This window comes from Pteronotus mesoamericanus, unplaced genomic scaffold (genome assembly GCF_021234165.1).
Source record: "Pteronotus mesoamericanus isolate MK-2021 breed Mesoamerican mustached bat unplaced genomic scaffold, CSHL_Meso_final contig_164, whole genome shotgun sequence".
Taxonomy (NCBI): domain Eukaryota; kingdom Metazoa; phylum Chordata; class Mammalia; order Chiroptera; family Mormoopidae; genus Pteronotus; species Pteronotus mesoamericanus.
In genome coordinates this window covers 30591210-30613677 of record NW_026555065.1, presented here as the reverse complement: position 1 = coordinate 30613677, position 22468 = coordinate 30591210, and the positions used below count along the sequence as shown (strand labels likewise).

Here is a 22468-nt window from a genome sequence, read left to right as displayed (position 1 = left end):
TTTTTCTTCATAGCTGGTTTACCAAATTCTTGCGGGGTGCCTCTTTGAATATAAGATACTGTATGTGGCAAATGTTTGAACTAAAATAATTCTTGGTTAAATGACCTAAGGTCATTTATGAAAGATAGGACAGTGCTGGAGGCAGAGAGCTTTAATTGCCATTATTAACAGCAACAGCGTGGAAAGTAGTCCACCATGTCTAGCACAGTACTGAGCAGGTATTCAATAAGTATTCAATTTCTTTTTTCATTATAGATTTGGGTGACTTTAAGAGATCCTGCCAGTCTAAAATCCTAAAAGAATAGTATTTCCAGAGGTCTCCATATTGTTAAGAAAAGAAATGACCCATGTTTGCTTAGAGATTTGTTTTTGTTCTTGTTGGAGAGTGAGCCACATTCTCCAAGCAATGCTAATTGAGTTCTGCCACTCTCAGATTAAAATTTGAATATGAAAATGGGTTCCACATGAATACAGAGACAACATACAGTGATTTGGTGCTGGTGTTCTCCAATACCAATGAGAAACTAACTTGGTTTACTTTTTTTCCCCCAGATGATGGCCATAAGAAAGCTCGAAATGCTTATCTCAGTAATTCCAATTATGAAGAAGGAGACGAGTATTTCGATAAAAACTTGGCACTCTTTGAGGTAATGTTTGGAAGAAAAACTATGACAGATTTCAGGAAGAGAGATTTCAAGATAGCTGTTTTCTACCGTATTTAGTTTTAATACCATAGAGAGTGGGTAATTTAATAACTAATTATTAAAATACAATACTTACAACTTATCACTGTAGTTGACTTAATCTGTATAACCTAATTATTACTAATTAATGAGTAGCCATTAAGCCAAATTTCTATGAAATAGGAAGAGGAATGTTGACATCACAGGCATATGGAGAACCTTACTTTCAAATTCAGCAGGAATTTAAATGTGTCTGTTGCAATTATCTTCTAGGCATGAAAGAGTGTATTTTTCAGCTCTGTGTTTGGGAAGACTATCATTTACTTTGTAACTATTAACCAAAAGTCAGTGTAGGAAGCAGGCTGCTTGAGTCAGAGGATCTGTAAGTCTTCTCTTAGACCACATGGACTCTGCAGTCCGGTTGTTAAAGGAACTGTTTTATTCTAGCATTTATGTCCACTGACTTTGGCTTTGGGCAATGATATGAATGACACTTCTCTAAATGTGCCTGTTTTTTAAGTGATATTTTCTCTCAGATTCCTTCAAGAAAATGTCTGAGTTGAGCATTTAGTTCAGTCACAAAAGTTTTTCATTGACCTATCCATTCCTTGTGTTATAAATAATAGCCATAAATGTTAGTAGGATGTTAGTAGCCTAAAGAGGGTACTGTGGTTAAAGATCATATTTCAGTGTTTTTATAAGGTTACACCTGTCCATAGGGGGCCAGTATGATTTTGTTTTTACTGTAAAATTAAGCTGTTTGAAAGAAACATAAAACTTTTCATTTAAGAATTCTATGATTATTCATGTAGGCCTGATTAAGTGTCTTATTTTAGTGGAGGGGGGGATAAAGTTTCATTGATAAATTGTCTTAATATGTTTACCTGTGAAATACTTTGCCATACTTTGCCATTTTCTGGTAGTCCATTCATTTTGATGTTTATTTCCAGTGTGTTCTTCATCTCTCATTTCTTTCATACTTCTGGTTTTATAGGAGGAAATGGACACCAGACCAAAGGTGTCTTCTCTCCTCAACCGCATGGCTAATTACACTAACCTGACTCAAGGAGCAAAGGAACATGAAGAGGCAGAGAACATCACTGAAGGGAAAAAGAAGCCCACCAAGGTTAGGCCTTAGAAAACTAGGATAAATAAAAAGAGCCCCATATATCAGAAAGGAAGAATATCCATGGTATCACTCTCTGCTCTGTGATAGCTATTCATTAAATGCTTGATATATGCCAACACTGTCCTGGCGGCTATTGGGTTTGTAGCACAAAAAGAACTCACAACATCTCATTGTCGTGCAGTCTAAATTTTAGTGTGGGGAAACAGTCCTTAATGCACTAAGAAAAATACAAACATGGTAAAGAGACTGAGACTGCTGGCCAGCAAGGGAACCAAGGCAAAACGAATTGCTATTTTTAGAGAGGTTGGTCAGGGGAAGCCTTTCTGATAGGATGATGGTTGAGCAGGGCCCTAACTAATATAAGAGAGTGAGCCAGGTGATAGCTGGGAGAAGAGCATTCCAGCCAGAGGGAACAACACTTTAAAAGAAGAGTGTTCACACCCCTCTGTTGTGATTTTTCAAAAACCAAATATCAGTCTCTTTTATCAAAATGAAAATATGGAACAATATTACAAGTTAGTTTTTTGGTTGTTTAGGGGTAAAAACAACCCTCAGATCTTTATGTTATTAGCAACTACATTTACCAGCTACTATGAAGGATTAATACCAAATTTTGAAGATAAGCCATTAGTCCATTTATTTATTTATTATTTTTTTAATCCTCACCTGAGGACATGCTTTTTATTTTTTTAATTGATTTTAAAGAGAGAAGAAGGGGAGAGAGGAGAGGTAGAGAAAGAAACCGAGAGAAATAGAAAAACATCTATTGGTTGCCTCTCATACATGCCCCAATCCAGGATTGAACACACAACATTTTGGTGTATGAGACAACACTCCAACCAACTGAGCCACTGGGCCAAGGCCATTAGTCCATTTTTAAATGAAAAGAGAAAGCTAACAGCTTTGAACAACAGAAACTTTTATTTCTGTTGGGGTGCACTTAAAAGTTTATTTGTGGTCAAATGCCTATGTAAATACATGTGGAGACCTATGAAAGGTAAAAATGTATAGCTCGAGGAATAATAAAAGTTATGGTGATGGACATTTGTAAAATGGAGATTTTATGTGTGCCCCTTTTAAGGTATTTATTAAACTTATGACCTCTGCTTAGAGATTAACGTGGTAGTTGAAAGCAAGTTTTTATATGAAAGTAAAGAGATAATCTTTTCTAGATGGCTATAATAATTTTTTCTTTTGTCACTATTTCTCTTTCCAGACCCCCCAAATGGGTACCTTCATGGGTGTCTACCTCCCATGTCTACAAAATATTTTTGGAGTGATCCTGTTTCTACGACTTACGTGGGTAGTGGGCACAGCTGGAGTTCTTCAGGCCTTTGCAATTGTCCTTATCTGCTGCTGCTGCGTAAGTCCAGAGGTGGCTCCTGGAGATCACCTGGAACCTTTCCAGTGCTCAAGAGTGTATGCACTTGACCTCTTTGGAACTAAAACAAGGAATACTAGGGAAAGACTCCTTTCAACAGAAGAGATTTTCAGTTATTTAGTGTCAGTTATTCACTGATATAGCTATAATAGATGTGCTAGAAATTATAATGCAAGACTTCTACAGGAAGTAGAAGATATAGACTACAATGGATTCAGAATGCAAACAATTTGAGCTTGATAGCACCAAAGTTATGACAGGACATGTGTTAGAAAATGAAATGTACTACTCCACTAGTGTTGAGAAACATACTGTGGTCGTTTGTGGGGGAGGATTACTTGTTTTGTTTTGAAGTCTCATTAATTTTCTCTTCCTCAGAAGTTGAGACTTTTTTCCAGGTCTTCTATCCACTATACTGAGAACATTTTAACCTTCTTTAACTCAAACTCCTTTTACCTATGTTTCCCAACCACATCTATCAGTTTTATTATAAGTTAATAGGTTATTTTATAAAAATTATTATTTCATGTAACTAGTGACAGACCTCTGTTATCACTATCACCATTATACCCTCCATGTGTATTATGCTCAGCAGAGAGCAGGGTCAGCAGTTACAGTCCATGTCATTAACAAGCGAAAATTAATGGGGGTTTTCTTTTGTTTTTTTTTTGTTTTTTGTTTTCCATTTTCTTAGTCTTGAAACTTCAGTGCCATGTTTGACTCCCTGATAGCCTCTTATACCCATCCGTTACCGAGGCCAATCATGTCTCCCTCTGAAATCTCTTACATTCTACCCTTCCTTTATATTTCCACTACTACCACTGCAGTCTTACCTCTCACTGCACTACTAGAATAGCCTACTAACAGGTCACTCTGCCTCCATCTACTCCCTATCTGCTCTCAGGTGATGTTTTTAAAATACAGTTCTTATGGTCTCAGAAGTCTTCAGTAGTTCACTTTTTTACTGAATACTGCTCTTGTTATTGTAGCCAGCCTTTAGTCAGTTTCTAAGCTGTTTTTCAAGTTGTTTCGGAGATCCAGGCAGAGATCAGTGGCTCTTAATAGCACCTAACGTACAGACTATGATGTAGGGGGCATTTAACAGAATACTACAGGTAATATTAGTGTGACTTGTATAATGAATTGAACCACATCATCTCATTTCCATGCCATTAGGTACGGCAGGTAACTCCCTCCTTAAAAGTAGGTAGAGGTGATTTTCTTATAAGTTCTCTGAGGTCCACATGTGGGAAATAGTACAGAAAGGTCCTCTTTATGCACTAACAACCTCACCCCTTCTTTTTCTTTACAGACAATGTTGACTGCTATCTCCATGAGTGCCATTGCAACCAACGGAGTGGTGCCAGGTCAGTAGGTGAAGTGTGGGCTTCAGGGATTGTCAGTGATTACTGTGTTGATGATATAAAGGCCAGAAGCGTAAGCTTTTGAGGATTAGAACACTATTTTAATCTGTTGGCCATAGACACTAATACTATTTGACTTTGGGATATCTTCTTTAAAAAATTATGTTCTAAGCTAGAATCTTGCATTTTTATTGCATTCTTGGCTTCTGTTAGTTAGTGTATTGTACTGGACTATCACATGCCTGTAGTAAATATTCTTTGATATTTTTGTATACTGACAAATTGTGATACTTTTTGTGGAGCATTAGATGTGCAGTCTGTCCTACCATGCAGCTATCTTTTACTTTCCACTAGCAATCTACTTTTTATCATATTCAGCATTTTCAAAAGCCTCAAATATTTATCCTTCATGCATATTTTTATCTTCTTACTGTTGACTTGTTTACTTACATACATCTGACTAATGTACTTTCTTTATCCTGATCGCCTTCCACATTGTGTTTTAGCTGGGGGCTCATATTTTATGATTTCCCGGGCACTGGGCCCAGAGTTTGGTGGAGCGGTTGGCCTCTGCTTTTACCTTGGTACCACATTTGCAGCAGCCATGTATATCCTTGGTGCCATTGAAATTTTCCTGGTGAGTAATGACTTATTTGTGTTCTACAGAGTAATAATAATATAGATTTGGACATATTTTGTTCTTTGATGTCAAAGCTTCTTAAACATCAGCTATAAGTGATTTTTTTTTTTTTTGCAATAGGAACCTTAAGTTTTTATTTATGTGTTTAAATATATTTCATTGACTCTGCTATTATAGTTGCTCCAGTTTTTCCCCATTCATCCCCCTCTACCTAGTACCCCCATTCCCTCCAGCAGTCCCATTCATGAGCCATGCATATAAGTTCTTTGGCTTCACATTTCCTATACTATTTACTTAAGTGTATTTTATTGATTATACTGTTAGAGTTGTCCCAATTTTTTTTTCCTTTGCACCCCTCCGCCCATTACTCCCCTTCCCTCCAGCATTTCCGCCCCCCACCCTTAGTTCATGTCCATGAGTTGTGAGGTAAGTCCTTTGGCTTCTCCATTTGCTATACTGTTCTTAACCTCCTCCTGTCTATTTTCTACCTACCAATTATGCTTCTTAATCCCTGCACCTTTTCTCCCATTTTCCCTCTTCCCCTGCCCCACTGATTACCCTCCAAATGATCTCCATATCTATGATTCTGTTCCTGTTCTGAACAGAAGGTTGTTTGCTTGATTTGTCTTTTTAGATTCAGTTGTTGATAGTTGTGAATTTGTTGTCATTTTAATGTTCATAGTTTTGATCTTCTTTTTCTTAAATAAGTCCCTTTAACATTTCATATAATAATGGGTTGGTAATGTTAAACTCCTTTAGCTTTACCTTGTCTGAGAAGCCCTTTATTTGCCCTTCAATTCCAAATGATAGCTTTGCTGGATAGAGTAATCTAGGTTATAGGCCCTTGCTTTTCATCACTTTGAGTACTTCTTGCCAGTCCCTTGTAGCCTACAAAGTTTCTTTTGAGAAATTGGCTCACGGCCCTATGGGAACTCCTTTGTACAAAACTCTCTGCTTTTCTCTTGCTGCTTTTGAGATTCTCTCTTCATCTTTAACTTTTGGCATTTTAATTATGATGTGTCTTGCTGTGGGCTTCTTTGGGTCAAACTTGTTTGGGATTCTCTATGCTTCCTGGACTTGTATGTCTATTTCCTTCACCAAATTAGGGAAGTTTTCTTTCATTATTTTTTCAAATGAGTTTTCAATTTCCTGCTCTTCTCCTTCCGACATCCCCATGGTTCAGATGTTGGTATGTTTGGAGATGTCCCAGCGGTTTCTCATTTTGTCCTCATCTTTTTGAATTCTCTTTTCTTCCTGCTGTTCTGACTGAATGCTTTTTTTCTTCCTTAAGTTCTAAATCATTGATTTGATTCTCCGTTTCATCCCCTCCACTGTTGGTTCCCTGAAGATTTTTCTTTATTTTGTTTAATGTAACCTTCATTTCTGCCGGGGTGTTTTTTATGCTGTTGTCATACTAAATAAGTCCTTCGAGCATACTGATAACCAATGTTTTGAACTGTGCATCTGATAGGTTGGTTATCTCTGTTTCATTTAATTCTTTTTCTGGAGTTTTGTTCTGTTCTTTCATGTGGGCCATATTTCTTTGTGTTCTCAATTTGGCAGCCTTTCTGTGTTTGTTTCTATATATTAGGTAGAGCTGCTTTGACTCCCTGTCTTAGTAGTGTGGCCTATTGTAGAAGAGTAGCCTGTATATTGTGTAGGGCAGAGCTTTAGGTATTGGCCCGGGCAGGGCAACCCTTTTCACTGTTTTATGGCTCTATATGTGGGGAGCGTCTGGAGCAGGGACAGTGCTGCTGCCTGGAGTTTTTCCTAGGAGGAAGCTGTCTCCCAGCACTCGCCCTGATGCCGGGCTCTTCACACTCTCCACATATGCCACTTTTGTCCTCCCAGCTGTTGCTCCAGTGCTGAATCCCAGACGGTTGGGTCTGCGTAAGTCTTAAGTCCTTGTGGGCCCTTTAAAAGGAGTCTCCTGAAAATTCAGCAGTTTCTTCTGCTGCTCCAACCCCACTGGTTTGTATAGGCAGAAGTTACAGGGATTTATCTTCCTGGTGCTGGAACCCTGGGCAGCTGGGTGGTCTGATTTGCAGCTGGGATTCCTCGCTCCTGAAGTATCCCTCCCAATTTTTAACCACCACACGTGAATATGGTACCACCTCTTCTGCCACCTTTGCACGTCACTCCTGAGGCTCCACACCTTTCTGCCTCTCCTCATATCTTTGTTCCTCCTACTGATCTGGATGAATGTGGCTTCTTTAAATCCATGGTGGTTGGACTTCCATACAGCTTGATGTTCTGATATAGTTCTGGTTGATATTTGATTTGTAGTCTAGTTGTAATTTTTTCTGTAGTTATACAAGGAAGCGAAGCCTGTTTACTCTGCTCCCATCTTGACTGGAAGTCATATAAGTGATTGTTATGGGCATACCTCATTTTATTGCATTTTGCTTTATTGTGCCTTGCTTTATTGCACTTTGCAGACACACACATTGGCCTCCTAGTGTGCGTATGCAGCAGAACCGTTAAGGGTCTCCTTTGCCTGCCTACTCCTTCCCCTTCGCCCAATCGCCACCACCCTGCCACCTCAACCAAGAAGTTAGTCTTCAAGGAAGACTTGTGCTAATGGGGAAAAAATAAAATAAAGTTTATTTGTAAAATATCTTTATCCCAATTAAAGATTTTTTTATTTCACTTATTTACTTTTAGAGAGAGGGAAAGGGAGGGAGAAAGAGAGGGAAAGAAACATCAATGTGCTAGAGATTTGGTTGTATGGCCCCAACTAGTGTCCTTGCCCACAACTCAGGCATGTGCCCTGTCTAGAAATCAAACCGGCAAACCTCTCAGTTTGCAGGCCAGCACTCAATCCATTGAGCCACACCAGCCAGGTCTCTTTATCCCAATTAAATAGAATCGTTTTTATTTCTTTATTTATTCACTGGGATATATTTTTTTACTATTTAAACTAATGATAGAAGAAGTAGGACTTAAGATAATCATTATAATTATTTTATATAGCCCTCTGAATATAAGTTATTAAGGCATTCCTTAATTTTTCCATTTGGACATATAGGTATTCAGACAGCATCTAGACTTAAAATCAGTAATATCCTATTTCTATAGGCATTCTAGATCCAAATAAGAATTAGGCTAAATCTCCAGCCATTTTCTGTCTCAGCTTTACTCCTTTGTGAAAACAAACCAAACTACAACATCCTGTTACTTGATTACTCTGAAATTACCTAATTTTCTACCTTTTTTTTTTTTTTTTTTTTTTTTTTTTTTTTTGCTTAATAGGTATATATTGTCCCACGGGCTGCCATCTTTCGTAGTGATGATGCACTCAAGGAATCAGCAGCCATGCTAAATAACATGCGTGTCTACGGCACAGCTTTCTTGGTCCTCCTGGTATTGGTGGTATTCATTGGCGTACGCTACGTGAACAAGTTTGCCTCACTTTTTCTGGCCTGTGTCATTGTGTCCATCTTGGCCATCTATGCTGGAGCCATCAAGTCATCTTTTGCCCCTCCTCACTTCCCGTACGTGTCTGTCTCTCTAACCATTATTGTTGGGTAGTTATTGCCAATAACTGATGAGCTGATCATTTTAAGTCAGAATTTTACAGTATCTCTGAAATTTCTCTTTTGGATAAGCTATGTTGGCATCTAGGCAGGAAGCCTCCCAGCAAACTGCTTAGTTTGTTCATGTTGATCCTCTTCCTTATGTCCCAAGCATAAAACTGGCAGCTGTAATCGTCATTTGGCTGTAGATAGTAGGTTTTTTCCAAAACCCTCTGATAATGATTGTACATATTTGAACTATTCATGTAGGCTTTTCAAACAGTATAGTTATTGCCAGAAACCTTTATAAACTATTTAAATGTTGGATTCCTTTCATTAATGAAAATCAAACATCAAAGGAAATCTAAATTCCTAGCTAAATATTTGTAATTCATTAAATTTTTAATTCTGTTAGTATCGCAATGGACTTACTCCATCATAAAATAAAGGAAAATAAATGTCATTATTTCATTTTTATCTCTCAGTATTAAATATATATATATATATACCCCTTATATATACACTATATATATTTAAGTAGTTCAGGTACCTTAAAGTATATTTTTTGAAGCAGTAATGGATGTGTATAGACATGTGACTCACAGGCTCACATGTTTTCCATTTAACTAGTGACATAGGGACTAAGCAGCACTAAGTGTTATTTGTAATCTTGTTACAGAAATTGTCTTTGAAAAGATATCTGGATCATCTAGGGATTAAATTCATCAATCCTATGTTGATTTAATCTGATTACAGAAAAGTAGATTTTTTTAAGATGAAAAATTGGTTTCATACATATAAAATTACTTGCCCCAAACAAAGTTAGTTAATAGCAGAGCAATAACATGAACTCTTTTTCTGACTCGTCCAGTATCTCTTCTATTATGCTGAATGATGTCAGCAGTAAGTTTCATAATATTTTTCCAGTCTGCTCATCTGTGGACTACAGAGCAGCTAAAGGTCTGTTTAGAGTCATAAAAATAGATACCTCTGGCTATATCATACCTGGTGAAATTCTATTTGCCTCTGATTCTCCTTTGATGCTTCTCCTCTTTTTTGGTGGAGAAAAAGTCACAATGTATAATATTTTCTTTAAAATATTCCAGTAAAACAAGACAAAAACCCTAGAGGAATGCATGAAACAAGACTGGGAAATATTGAAAGTTATTGAAGCTGAGTAATGGGTACATGGTTCATTGTGTATGCATGCTATCATTTTGCAGATTTTAAAAGTTGCTTTGTTCCTTTTGAAAGGTATTTTCACTGTGGGTGTATTATTCCTTTGTTCGTATTTATATCTCTGGGTTAAAGAAAAAAATAAAATCAGCAATGATTATTTGTATTATCCTTAAATACCCTCACTCCCACTGGGGCTTAAATTCAAAAACAGTTTTCTCATAGGCCACTGAGGTATGTGCTTTTTAATTCTAGCCAAGCTGTCTTCCTCCAAACAGCAGCCAGAGGTTTGACCTTTAGCAAAACATTTTCAAAGGGTTTGTTATAAACATAAGTCTTTTCTAGGCCAAAAATAACATTAGGAGAATTTTTTTTTTATAACAAAAAAAAGGACCGTAGGATTCTTTTAGACCTAACAATTGGTTAATAACCTAGAAATTTTGGATGAGTCAGCACAGTGTATTCAGACAGTTCTCTTTGAATTTTGTCACTACCACCTACCGTCTGTGTGACCTCATGCAGACTATTTTATTTCCTTAAACTTCATTTCCTCCATCCACTAAGTTGAAGTAATACATATTTTGTGAGATTTCTATAAGGATTAAATTGGCAGAAAATGTAAGTCACCGTTTACAGAGCTAGTCAATAGTTTTTGTCCTATCTCTGACAGTGAAACTCTTCGAGTTTCACTATTTATTACTTGCTAACTCATTTCTAACCTATTTTTTAAACCTTTTTTTCTTTGCTTCATTTTTCTCCCTGTTTGTTTTTACTTAGGGTCTGCATGCTGGGTAACCGCACCCTTTCATCAAGACACATTGACATTTGCTCAAAGACCAAGGAAATGAACAACGTGACAGTACCGTCAAAGTTATGGGGCTTCTTCTGTAACTCAAGTCAATTTTTCAATGCCACCTGTGACGAATACTTTGTTCACAATAATGTCACATCAATCCAGGGCATTCCTGGATTGGCTAGTGGTGTCATCACAGGTAATTTGGGAGGTTTCTGGACAAGTTTTTCCTTTTTCTCTAAAAAAATGGGCTTTGCCATTTTAGACTCTTCTATAGTCCGTGAAGACTCACTGCCAGCTGTCACTTCCCCCCTTAACTCAGCATTCAATTCTTAATCCAACATCTTTTCGTTTTTCTATTAGTGAATTTATCCTTTTTCAGGACTCCCTTACAGTGTTGTCTGCTAAAAATTACCTCCTTTTGAGAACAGAGCTGAGTATATCACTTTTTAACCTAGAATAAGATAATAAAATATTCTTTGTGTTATTGTGAAATTGCTAATGCTCTTCCTGCAGTGACAGCTAGAATAGAACTATTTTAGTGTCACCACATCCACATGTGTGTTTTCCTAACTCTGCTAAATTTCTGAAACTCTTTCCTTAAGTGACTTCTATCTTAAATGTTTGGTCCACAGATTCTTTGCATAATAAGCAAGTTTACACTAAGAAACAGCATTGATAACTAATTTTAAAAAACAGGCTTTTCAGGGCATTTAGCTTTAGCCTGCTTAAGTTTTACTAATTTACATTAGTAAAGTTGACTTGTATGTTCAAAAGCATTTTTGTCAAATTATATTTGAACCAGATGAGAAAGAACATTCGTTTTTTATTTATGTGTGCTTTGTATAATATGCATGTGCATCTATATGTGCTCATTACAAGCAAATATACCTTTAAAAACTGTGTAAATGAGGAGTCTGATTTAGAAGATCATTTGGGTAGAAAATTATCTAATTATCTTCTTTCTGTAGTGCTGCTGCTTATATCCCCCTTTTTTTCCCACTACAGAGAATCTTTGGAGTAATTATCTACCGAAGGGAGAGATCATTGAAAAGCCCTCAGCCAAATCTTCTGATGTCTTAGGCAGCTTAAACCACGAGTATGTCCTTGTTGACATTACCACCTCCTTTACTCTTCTGGTGGGGATCTTCTTTCCCTCTGTCACAGGTAAGCGTTTGGGCCGTTGTCTATTTTAGAAGCTATCAGACACAAGGAGTGATTTTTCTCAGGAGACAATATTATATTCACAGGGTTCCTCAGTTTGTTTAGCATCAATATGAATATCAAAGTGCCCAGGAATTCAAGAAGTTAACACGTTATTTTTTTCCTTCCCTAAAGGCATCATGGCTGGATCAAACAGGTCTGGAGATCTGAAAGATGCTCAAAAGTCTATTCCCATTGGCACTATCCTCGCCATCCTGACCACCTCCTTTGTCTGTATCCTTTTCATGGATCCAGCCTGAGTTTTACTCTTAAGAACATCTGGAGGAAGTAGTGTGACTAGTGTTTTTATCCTGGTAATAACGATTTCTTTTCTCTGCCTCTTCACTTCTCACCAGATAATCTACCTAGTTCATCTTTAAAATTTAAGAAAGGATTCATAGGATTAGTAAATATAGCAACTAATTTTACTGATAGAAGAAATGTTCTGAGTGTCTAGTTTCAATCTCATTTTAGACGATGAACATCAGTTTCCTTGACTCTCAGCATGATAGATTTAAGCAATGTTGTCCTTTTTGGTGCATGTATTGAAGGCGTTGTTCTCAGAGACAAGTGAGTAGTTGATTTTTTTGTAATAATTTTTTTAATCACATTTGATATTTCTTTTATATATATTATTGATTATGCTATTACAGTTGTCCCATTTTTTTTTTTCTCTCCTTTATTCCCCTCTTCCCTGCACCACTTCCCTCACCAGGATTCCCTCCACTTAGTGCATGTCCATGGGTCGTACATATAAGTTCTCTGGCTTCTTCATTTCATATACTATTTTTATCCTCCCCCTATTTTGTACCTACCATTTATGTTTCTTATTCCCTATACCTTTTCCCCCATTCTCTCCCCGCTGCCTCCCCTCTGATCTCCATTTCTGTGATTCTGTTCCTCTTCTAGTTGTTTGCTTAGTTTGTTTTTGATTTTTAGGTTCAGTTGTTAGTAGTTGTGAGTTTGTTGTCCTTTTACTGTTCATAATTTTTTATCTTCTTTTTCTTAGATAAGTTCCTTTAACATTTTATATAATAAGGGCTTGGTGATGATGAACTCCTTTAACTTGACCTTATCTGGGAAGCACTTTATCTGCCCTTCCATTCTAAATGAGAGCTTTGCTGGATAGAGTAATCTTGGGTGTAAGTCCTTGTCTTCCATGACTTTGAACACTTCTTTCCACCCCTTCTTGTCTGCAAAGTTTCTTTTGAGAAATCAGCTGACAGGCTTATGGGAACTCCTTTTTAGGTAACTGTCTTCTTTTCTCTTGCTGCTTGTAAGATTCTCTCCTTATCTTTAATCTTGGGTAATGTAATTATCATGTGCCTTGGTGTGTGCTTCAGTGGGTCCAACTTGTCTGGGACTCTCTGAGCTTCCTGAATCTCCTGGAAGTCTATTTCCTTGGCCAGATTGGGGAAGCTCTCCATTATTTCTTCAAAAAAGTTTTCAATTTCTTGCTCTCCCCCTTCTCTTTTTGGCACCCCTATGATTTGAATGTTGGAATGTTTAAAGTTCTCACAGAGGTTCCTAAGCCTCTCCTTCTTTGAATTCTTGTTTCTTCATTCTGTTCTGGTTGAATGTTTATGTCTTCCTTCTGCTCCAAATCGTTGATCTGAGTTCCAGTTTCCTTCCCTTAACTGTTGGTTCCATATAAATTTTTCTTTATTTCACTTTGCATAGCCTTCACTTTTTCCTCCATTTTGCGACCATACTCAACCATTTCTGTGAGCAACCTGATGACCAGTGTTTCGAACTGTGCATCTGATAGGTTGACTATCTGTTTATCACTTAGTTCTATTTTTGGAGCTTTGATCTGTTCTTTCATTTGGGCCATATTTCTTTGTGTCTGCGTGCCTGTTATGTTGGAAGGGGCAGAGCCTTAGGTATTCGCCAGAGTGGGGCAACCGAGGTCACTACAATTTGACGCTGTACGTGGGGGAGGGGTCCGAGAGGGAAAAATGCCACTTGCTTGCTCTAGGCGGGCTTTAATCACTTCCCCCACTACACACAAGCAAATGGGCCCTTCTGGTGCTGATTCCCAGGTTGGTGGGTTTGTGTAGGTTCCAGGGCCCTGTGGGTCTCTCCCAACGAACTCTCCTGTGAGGCTGGGAGTTTCTCCCGCTACTGCATCCCTCACAGATTTTTACAGCCAGAGGCTTTGGGGCTTTTCTTTTCCCACTCTGGAACCCTGCATTGTGCGGTCTGTCTCGCTGCCCAGCTGTTCCTCCTGGCTTATCCACAGGCAAATGTGGGACTGTCTGGTCTGCCAGCCGGGGTCTCACTCACTCACCTGGTTCTTCACCCAGCTGCCTTGCTGCAGGTCCTCTCCACCCCGGCTGCCTGTTTCTGCCCCTCCTACCAGTCTGGATGAATGTTCTTTTAACTCATTGGTTGTTGCAGTTCCATACAGTTCACTTTTCTGGAAGTTCTGGTTATTTTTTGTTTTTAAATTTGTTGTTGTCCTTCTTTTGGTTGTGCAAGGAGGCAAAGTATATCTACCTACGCCTCCATCTTGGTTGGAAGTCTCAGTGATAATCATGTCTGTCTTCTATTATGTCTGATCATCCCACATAACCCCAAGATTCAAAACTCAAAACCTAATCTGAAGTGTGTAATATCATGACTAACAATCAGGAAATATATGTACAATCTATAATTCAAAAAAGGTTAGTGAATAATAAGGGCCAGTATGTTGTTAAAAATATGTGAAATGCAATGAATATAGCTCTTCAATGAAATAGTGAATGTGTCTGAACAATAAGGACTTTCCTGTACATTAAGAGCTTCTGGAAAACCAAGACCAAAAGTAAAGGAAGGCAAGTACAAAAAAACTGTCAGGTGTTTCTAGCATCTCCTCGATGAGACATAAGCATGTATCTGTTTGGCATTCTAAATAAAAGCTTGAAACTTTCTTCATTTCCTTCATGAAGGCTGCTGAATCTTTTTCCTTTCCTCTCACTTAGGTGTATAAAATGTGTTTTTGCAGGAAATTCCTAGAAAAACCTTTCCCTGAAACCTGCTCTCTCTCTTCCCATTTTCCTCATCTTGTCAAGTTAATAACCTTACCATTCACCCCTTTCCCAGAAACCTAATTGTCATCTTACACTTTTTTCATCAATTCCCTTATCTAATTATTGTATTTTCTAACCCCTGTAAATTCTGTCTTTCATCTTAATAGATCTTATTCTTTCCACTATTCTTTTTTCCCATCATTTTATATAGGGCTTCAGGATCTTTTGTAATAGTCACCCTTTCAGTTTTACCACCTTCTAATAATCCTTCTTCCATGCTGCCTCCAGAATGATTTATCTAAAACACAAAATTTGATTATACAAACCTTCCTGCTTCAGAATGCATCACAGCCTTCTGAAACCCATTATTTTGATCTGGTCCTGTCTACCTTTTTCCAGTCTCATCTCCTGCCATTCCGTCATGAGCTTCCTGTGCTCCATAACTTAAATGTACCTTGTTTCAGATCTCCACCCATCCACACATTTATGTGATTTCCTTTGCTTAGAATGAGTTATTCCCACCTGCCAGACTCATATTCATCCTCTAAGAGTAGACTGTCTCCTATCCTATGAGGCTTTCCCAAACTTACATATATCTTTCCCAAACAGAGATAACCACTCCTCTCTTTCTTCAACCACTATATTGAACATGCTGTATTATCACACTTACCATACCATATTGCAGCTACTAGATTGAGTTCCTTGAGGACAGGAACCCTAACACAGACATACCTAATTTTATTGTACTTGGCAGATACTGAGTTTTTTACAAATTGAAGGTTTATGGCAACCCTGTATCGAGCAAGTCTATCAGTGCCATTTTTCCAGTAGCATTTGCTCACTTTGTCACATTTTGATAGTTCTCACAGTATTTCAAACTTCTTCATTAGTATATTTGTTATAATGATCTGTGATGAGTGATCTTTGATGGTACTATTGTAATTGTTTTGGGCCACCACAAACCATGTGCAGATAAGACTACAAACTTAATTGATAAATGTTACTATGTGTTCTGACTGCTCCATTGACTGGCAGTTCCCCCATCTGTCCCCCTCTCCTCAGGCCTCCCAATTCCCTGAGACAAAACAATATTGGTATTAGGCCACACAGTACCTCTGCAATGGCCTCCAAGTTTTCAAGTGAAAGGAAGAGTCACATGTCTCTCACTTTAAATCAAAAGCTAGAAATGATTAAGCTTAGCGGGAAAGGCATGTCAGAAGCTGAGATAAGCTGAAAGCTGGGTCTCTTGCACCAAATGGTTTAGTTATCTCCAGGTTAAATTTCCCCATTCTTATTTCTCTCTCAGGTTTGGGGATGCTGTGAAAGGTAATCTGGTGGTAGGTACCTTATCTTGGCCATCCCCATGGGTGATCGTTATTGGCTCCTTCTTCTCAACATGTGGGGCTGGACTTCAGAGTCTCACAGGTGCACCGCGGCTGCTACAGGCTATAGCAAAGGATAACATCATACCCTTTCTGAGGGTGAGTGACCCTTTTTGGTGCCCTCCTCCTTTTTTCTCAGGTCTTTTGAGAAACACTGTGGTCTTTATAGGCTTGGAAATTAGTAGATCATATAATATGAAGATGTGGGTTTTTACCATAAGGCTCACTAAATTTGTAGTATAAGTTTATATGTGAGTTGAATAAAGGCATGTAAAAGACAGTACTGTTGTAACAGTATTATCTTTCAGATATCTAAAACTGTACCACTGATTCAGACACTCCCCACGCTCCTATGTCTGATGTTTCCCTTCTCTATACAGGTTTTTGGTCACAGCAAAGCCAATGGGGAACCTACCTGGGCTTTACTTCTGACTGCTGCCATTGCAGAGCTGGGAATCCTTATCGCCTCTCTGGATCTTGTAGCCCCAATTCTTTCCATGTAAGAGCCAGTTATTCTTTCCATGTAAAGAGCCTTTACTTATTCTTGCTTGTGTGATGTATAATACATGTTGATTTCCATCAGGCATAAAACAGTAGTGATAACAACAGAGTGAGCCAACTACAGGTATAACTTCACCTAAATAAATATTCCCGAGAAGTTTCATGTATGGCTAATTGCCATAATTTCTTCCTACCTGTATAACTTCAAATGTTCTTTGCCTTCATTTCTGATCATTAACAATTGGTGGTAGCATTTACTACTACTGTGAGCCTTTTTCCATTCATCAGTGACGTACTGATGACTTACTACCTACATGGCACTGGGCATTATACTGGGAATACAAAGATGAAGGAAGCAATGATCCCTGCATAGCATGATGAATACTGTGGTAGAAGTGTACACTGAGTGCTATAAAAGGGCTCTTAAATGAGACATCTAAATGGACTGAGACTCAAGAAAGGTGTTCTGAAGGAAATGACACTTGTATCTTAAAGGAGGACTGGTTACTTACTAAGTACCAAAGGGGTGAAAGATATTCCAGGCAGAGGATTTGTGTGAAGGAATTGAGAAATGAAATAATGCAGCACATCCAGAGAGCTGAAAGCAACTAGGCATTGATGGAGTCGGGGGTGCATGTTGGGAAGCAACAGACCAAAGAAGCAGGTAGAGGCAGATCACAAAGGACCTGGAACTGTCACCTGGAAGAAGGGGGTAGTAGCACTTTAAAAACAAAATGATAATATTAATGTTTCAGAATGATCAATTTGGTATAAAAGGTAGATTAGAAAGAAGCTAAAGTTGAGCTTGGAATGCTAATTGGAAGCTTATTTACCTAGCGGAGAAGCAGTGACAGCATGAACTAAGGTGACAGTGGTAGAGATTTTTAAATATGCATTACCCATAGGACTTGAGAAGTGAATTTGGAACAAGGATGAGTAACAAAGAACCCCTGGGTAAGGAGTGGTAATATCACTGCTGAGAGAACACAGGAGAGTCAGCAGGTTTGTGGGAATTATTTACACTTCTCTACTTACTCATCTTAATCAAAGGCTAGTGGGTTAGAACAAAGGCTTCAATACAGCAAAGTTATTTAAAATAGCCCTTGAAGAATCATTTTACAGTAACAATTATTCGTCTTACTTTTTTATTCTGCCAGGTTTTTTCTCATGTGTTACCTCTTTGTGAATTTGGCATGTGCCTTGCAAACATTACTTAGAACACCCAACTGGAGACCCCGGTTCCGCTACTATCACTGGTAAGTCTGCTTTTCTTCTTCTTCTTTCTTCTCCCCAAATTCAGAGAGAGCCCATCACTGAACTTGGAAAACTAGGAGGTTCTGGGATCTTGATAGGATTTTTTTCTCGGCCAGCTATTTTAACTTTCAGTGCTCACCTGAATTCCCAACTTACTACCATGTTTTTCATATAATGTTTAATAATAATTGATAACATTCACTTGGAAATAAAGATCAAAACTATGAAATAAATATTTTCATCCTGCTGCATTCTTCAGATTAAAACAACTTTTCCCTTTGCATAGCTCCTTCCACTTCCCTCTTACGTAAGCATTGGACTTCATTGCTTTCTATCCGTGCTCTTCTATTCTTACCAGTTTCATTGTCAAACTCTCTTGCTTATGAAAATTTCATTTAGTAGTTAGAAGTATGAGCTGTGGAGTCTGATGAACTAAGTTGAAATGTCAGTTCTACTATTTCCTAGCTTTGTAACCTTAAGCAAAGCACATAACCAAAAAATTTCTTTTTATTATTTGTAAAATGGGACTAATAGTATTTCTTATCTCATAGGATTGCTTTGAGATACTCTAAAGTGCTTAGCACAGTGCATAGCACGTGGTAAAGCGCTCAGTGAAATGTTGCTATCATATTCATCTCCTCAATCCTAAAAGAGCCATCATGTTTTTAACTACCATGCCACCTCTTTCTCATTTCTTTTCTCTCATAGCTAAAAGTTCTATAGTATATCCTATATGTACTTGTTCTCTAACAATCCTGTATTTTCATTAGATTCTACTCTCCAGATTAATAGCTCTCTTATTTATTCTTTGAAATGAATTACAGAACAAAGAAGTTCATTGCACAGAAAAATTTTAAATGTGGTTGTCTAACTCATTCTAATTGCATTTTACTCAAGCACTGTCTGCAATGGTCTCACCATCATTTGAAAAGCACATGTAATAAAGGCTTTTTTCCCAGCTACTTAGAAGAACAATTTTCTGTTTGTGTTTTTGTTTTTAATTTTCTAGGGCCCTTTCTTTCATGGGAATGAGTATCTGTCTGGCTTTGATGTTCATTTCTTCCTGGTATTATGCCATCGTAGCTATGGTAATAGCTGGTATGATCTACAAGTACATTGAATACCAAGGGTGAGTCTGTGGATTTGACCTTGATCACTGCAAAAAGTATCAAAACTGGCACGTTGCTTAGAGCCAACCCAAAGAAAATTGTATTAGTGTCCGGATTACTTTATTCATAACTAAATTTTGTACCCCTGATGATTCTCTAAACCATCCTATAGACACAGCTTTTAATTACAAGAGGAACCTGTTGAGAAAGTATGAATGGATTGACAAAAAAAAGTAACTAAAAGAACATATTCAAATAATGAGTATTAAATTATAACATATAAATACCTCTTTAGTCAAGAGATCTCTCTAAAATTAAAAAGAAGTCAGTCCTGAATAACTTTGTAACAACCAAGACTTGACAAGCAATTCCCAAAAATCAGCAATAAATAACACTGATTCAGAAGATTACATTGAGTAATCTTTCTCCCATTATTTTCAAAATAAATTTGGGTCTGTATTAATTTCCCAATTCAAATTGCTATTTTACATTACTGCTTTTAAATAGTTACACAGAAGGATGAGTGAGTGACCGTTCCAGCTGGGGCGCAGTATAGTCTGTTGATGAACATTAGTGGTGATCTGCTTACAGGGAGTTTATTTTGTTAGTAAAGAGTATTGTGTAATTGATTAATATGAGTTTTAATCTTCTACCTTATGAATATGTTACTTTTATATTCAGAAAAAACAAACTTTATTTTTTTGAAATTGTACTTGCTGTAGTTTAAATCTGTTCCTGCTCTTTTCCCTTTTCCTCCCAGAGCTGAGAAGGAGTGGGGCGATGGTATCCGTGGGCTGTCCCTCAGCGCAGCTCGGTTTGCTTTGCTTCGCCTGGAGGAAGGACCTCCACACACTAAAAACTGGAGGTAAAGAAGGGATAGGGGAGGGCAAAATGGGTAAAAAGGGTCAAATATATGGTAATGGATAGAAACTAGACTTTTGGTGGTGAGCATGCAATAGCATATACAGACATTGAATTAGAATGTAGTACCCCTGAAATTTACATGATGTTATTAATCAGTGTACCTCAGTTAAAAAAAAAATTTAATGTAAATAAGAGACTTTTAAAAAAAGAATTGACCAGAACTTTAATGGTGTTTGGCATATAGCTACACTCAGAAATGTGTGTGTCGTTGATTACAGGGTAAGGAAATCATGTGGCTCAAGGAATTGGTGTAATGAACCTGTTTTGAACTGTCCCATATCCTTGATTTCTTTATTCATTTTTCTTCATGTGATTTATGATCTTGATTTCTACCGTTTTTATTCTTCCATGAAGATCGATCAATTTCAGATAATACTGGAAGGACTCAAGTAATTCTGTACTTTTGTGATTTCTTCTAATCTCTCCCTTCTGTCAAATTACATGTTTTACACAGATCTCCTGAATTAAGGGATAGAATTGCCATTCTGTTCCCCTAATCCAGTGTTTTCTCACCCACAACCCTACCCCTCACTCCCATCCCACCCCCCACCAATTTCTTTACAGGCCTCAGTTGCTCGTATTGCTGAAACTAGATGAAGACTTACATGTCAAGCATCCTCGCCTCCTCACCTTTGCTTCACAGCTTAAAGCAGGAAAGGGTCTCACTATCGTGGGGTCTGTAATTGTGGGGAACTTCCTGGAAAACTATGGTGAAGCTTTAGCTGCTGAACAGGTAAGAGTCAAGGCTTATCAACTCGGTGGAATTTAGCTTCAGGTTTTCTGATTGAATAGTAAGACCCCAGATATCCAAATTAATCCCTTTCATCACTCATGAAAGGATATCTGAGGTCTTACTAGGATATTTCCCTTTGAATGCTGTCTTTTGAACAGTCATATTCTCCCAAATAATGAGATGAGCCAGAAAATAATAATGTATTCTTTCTTATTATTTAAAGCATTACTAAACTATAAGATTATCAAGGCTAAGCACAATTTCCAGAAGACTCCAGACATTAACTGAGCCCTGAGAGAAGTCATGTAAATAAATCTATTCTTTGGAATACGGAGATGATTTTTCTCAATCCTGTGTCAACAAGGAGCAATGAGCAGCTTTTCTCCCTCTTTACTAACCTGCATGGTATCATGAGCAAGTTTCTTTGCTACTTCTGATTAGCTAACTTAATATTAAAGTTCTCCCCGAAGAAGAAAGTAGTTTTCACTCTAATTCTCCTTATAAATGATAGAATTTACCCTGTGTTTAGGGAAAATTTCAATTACATTTCAAAATTTTTACTGGATTTCATTTTGGAATGCTTTGAAACCCTAAACACTGGAAATGCTGGGGAAAAAATATATATATTAGTCCAGAATGATGGTAAAACAAATAAAAAGCATAGGATTGGAAATCAAGAGACCCTGTATAATATCCTAGCTCCAGTACTAACCTATATGTTCCTTTGGGAAAGTCATATACATTTTCCACATCATCATTCCCTTCACTCTTCCACCAACAGGGTAGAGAAAGACTAAATGAAATATTATCTCAAGGGGACTAAAAATGGTAATGAAAAAGAAATATAATAAAGATTATATCAAAAAAATATCATCTCCAAATTGGCTTGAATAAATAAAAGAATAGTGCAGCAATTACAAATGTCATCAATAATCACCATTAAAATATCAAAAAGAATATGGAGATAGGAGAGACAAAAAAGAAAACATGCCTGAAAAAATTCTGAAGTGAAATGATTATCAGATTAAATTTCTAGTAATATGAGTCAGGGCATGCCTGACTGAGGAAGGAAGATCATGGTCACACCCAACCTGGCCAATTAAGAAAGAATATCGATGATTCATTTTGTGAAGATCCCTATTGTCAATTTTTTGGGTGTGTTAAAGGGGAAAAATGGCAGAATAGAGAAAAAGAGGAACTGCATGTAGACAACCACCTGTATATATAATAAGCACTTAGAAAGTGAAGAAGACAAAGGATCATGAAATTTTATTGGGATAACTTTTAACTTTTGGACTTTTCTATAGGGTGATATGGTCTTGGGCAGAGTCTGGAAAGAAGAAGGGGACTAGAGAAGGAGTAATAAATAAGGTCTAGGATGAAGCAAGTCAGTGTTAAAGTTATGTCTCTCTTTCAGACCATAAAGAACCTAATGGAGGTAGAAAAAGTGAAAGGATTCTGCCAGCTAGTGGTGGCCGCCAAGCTGAAAGAGGGCATTTCCCACCTCATCCAGTCATGTGGCCTTGGTGGCATGAAGCACAACACGGTGGTGATGGGGTGGCCTAATGGCTGGCGCCAAAGTGAAGATGCTCGAGCTTGGAAGACTTTTATTGGTATAAAACACTTTTCATACTATTCCACAGGCCCAAATAGAGGATGTAGTTAAATCC

The 22468-nt window shown here is 37.7% G+C and overlaps 1 protein-coding gene across 4 annotated transcripts in view; it reads left to right on the top strand.

The window, feature by feature from the left end:
- The window catches only part of SLC12A6 (solute carrier family 12 member 6), an 88668-nt gene that overhangs the window by 58843 nt on the left and 7357 nt on the right, over positions 1 to 22468 (top strand). For 3 of the 4 annotated variants that reach the window (XM_054565627.1, XM_054565628.1, XM_054565630.1), the window contains 17 exons: positions 553 to 647; positions 1678 to 1809; positions 3029 to 3175; positions 4506 to 4560; positions 5064 to 5194; positions 8450 to 8691; positions 10666 to 10880; positions 11690 to 11848; positions 12020 to 12118; positions 12397 to 12454; positions 16202 to 16376; positions 16658 to 16776; positions 17936 to 18034; positions 19042 to 19161; positions 19902 to 20006; positions 20630 to 20798; positions 22216 to 22411. In XM_054565627.1, coding sequence (XP_054421602.1) covers positions 553 to 647; positions 1678 to 1809; positions 3029 to 3175; positions 4506 to 4560; positions 5064 to 5194; positions 8450 to 8691; positions 10666 to 10880; positions 11690 to 11848; positions 12020 to 12118; positions 12397 to 12454; positions 16202 to 16376; positions 16658 to 16776; positions 17936 to 18034; positions 19042 to 19161; positions 19902 to 20006; positions 20630 to 20798; positions 22216 to 22411 — 2316 coding nt within the window. The remainder of the gene's footprint in view (positions 1 to 552; positions 648 to 1677; positions 1810 to 3028; positions 3176 to 4505; positions 4561 to 5063; positions 5195 to 8449; positions 8692 to 10665; positions 10881 to 11689; positions 11849 to 12019; positions 12119 to 12396; positions 12455 to 16201; positions 16377 to 16657; positions 16777 to 17935; positions 18035 to 19041; positions 19162 to 19901; positions 20007 to 20629; positions 20799 to 22215; positions 22412 to 22468) is intronic. The other variant, XM_054565629.1, reaches the window with a different exon arrangement.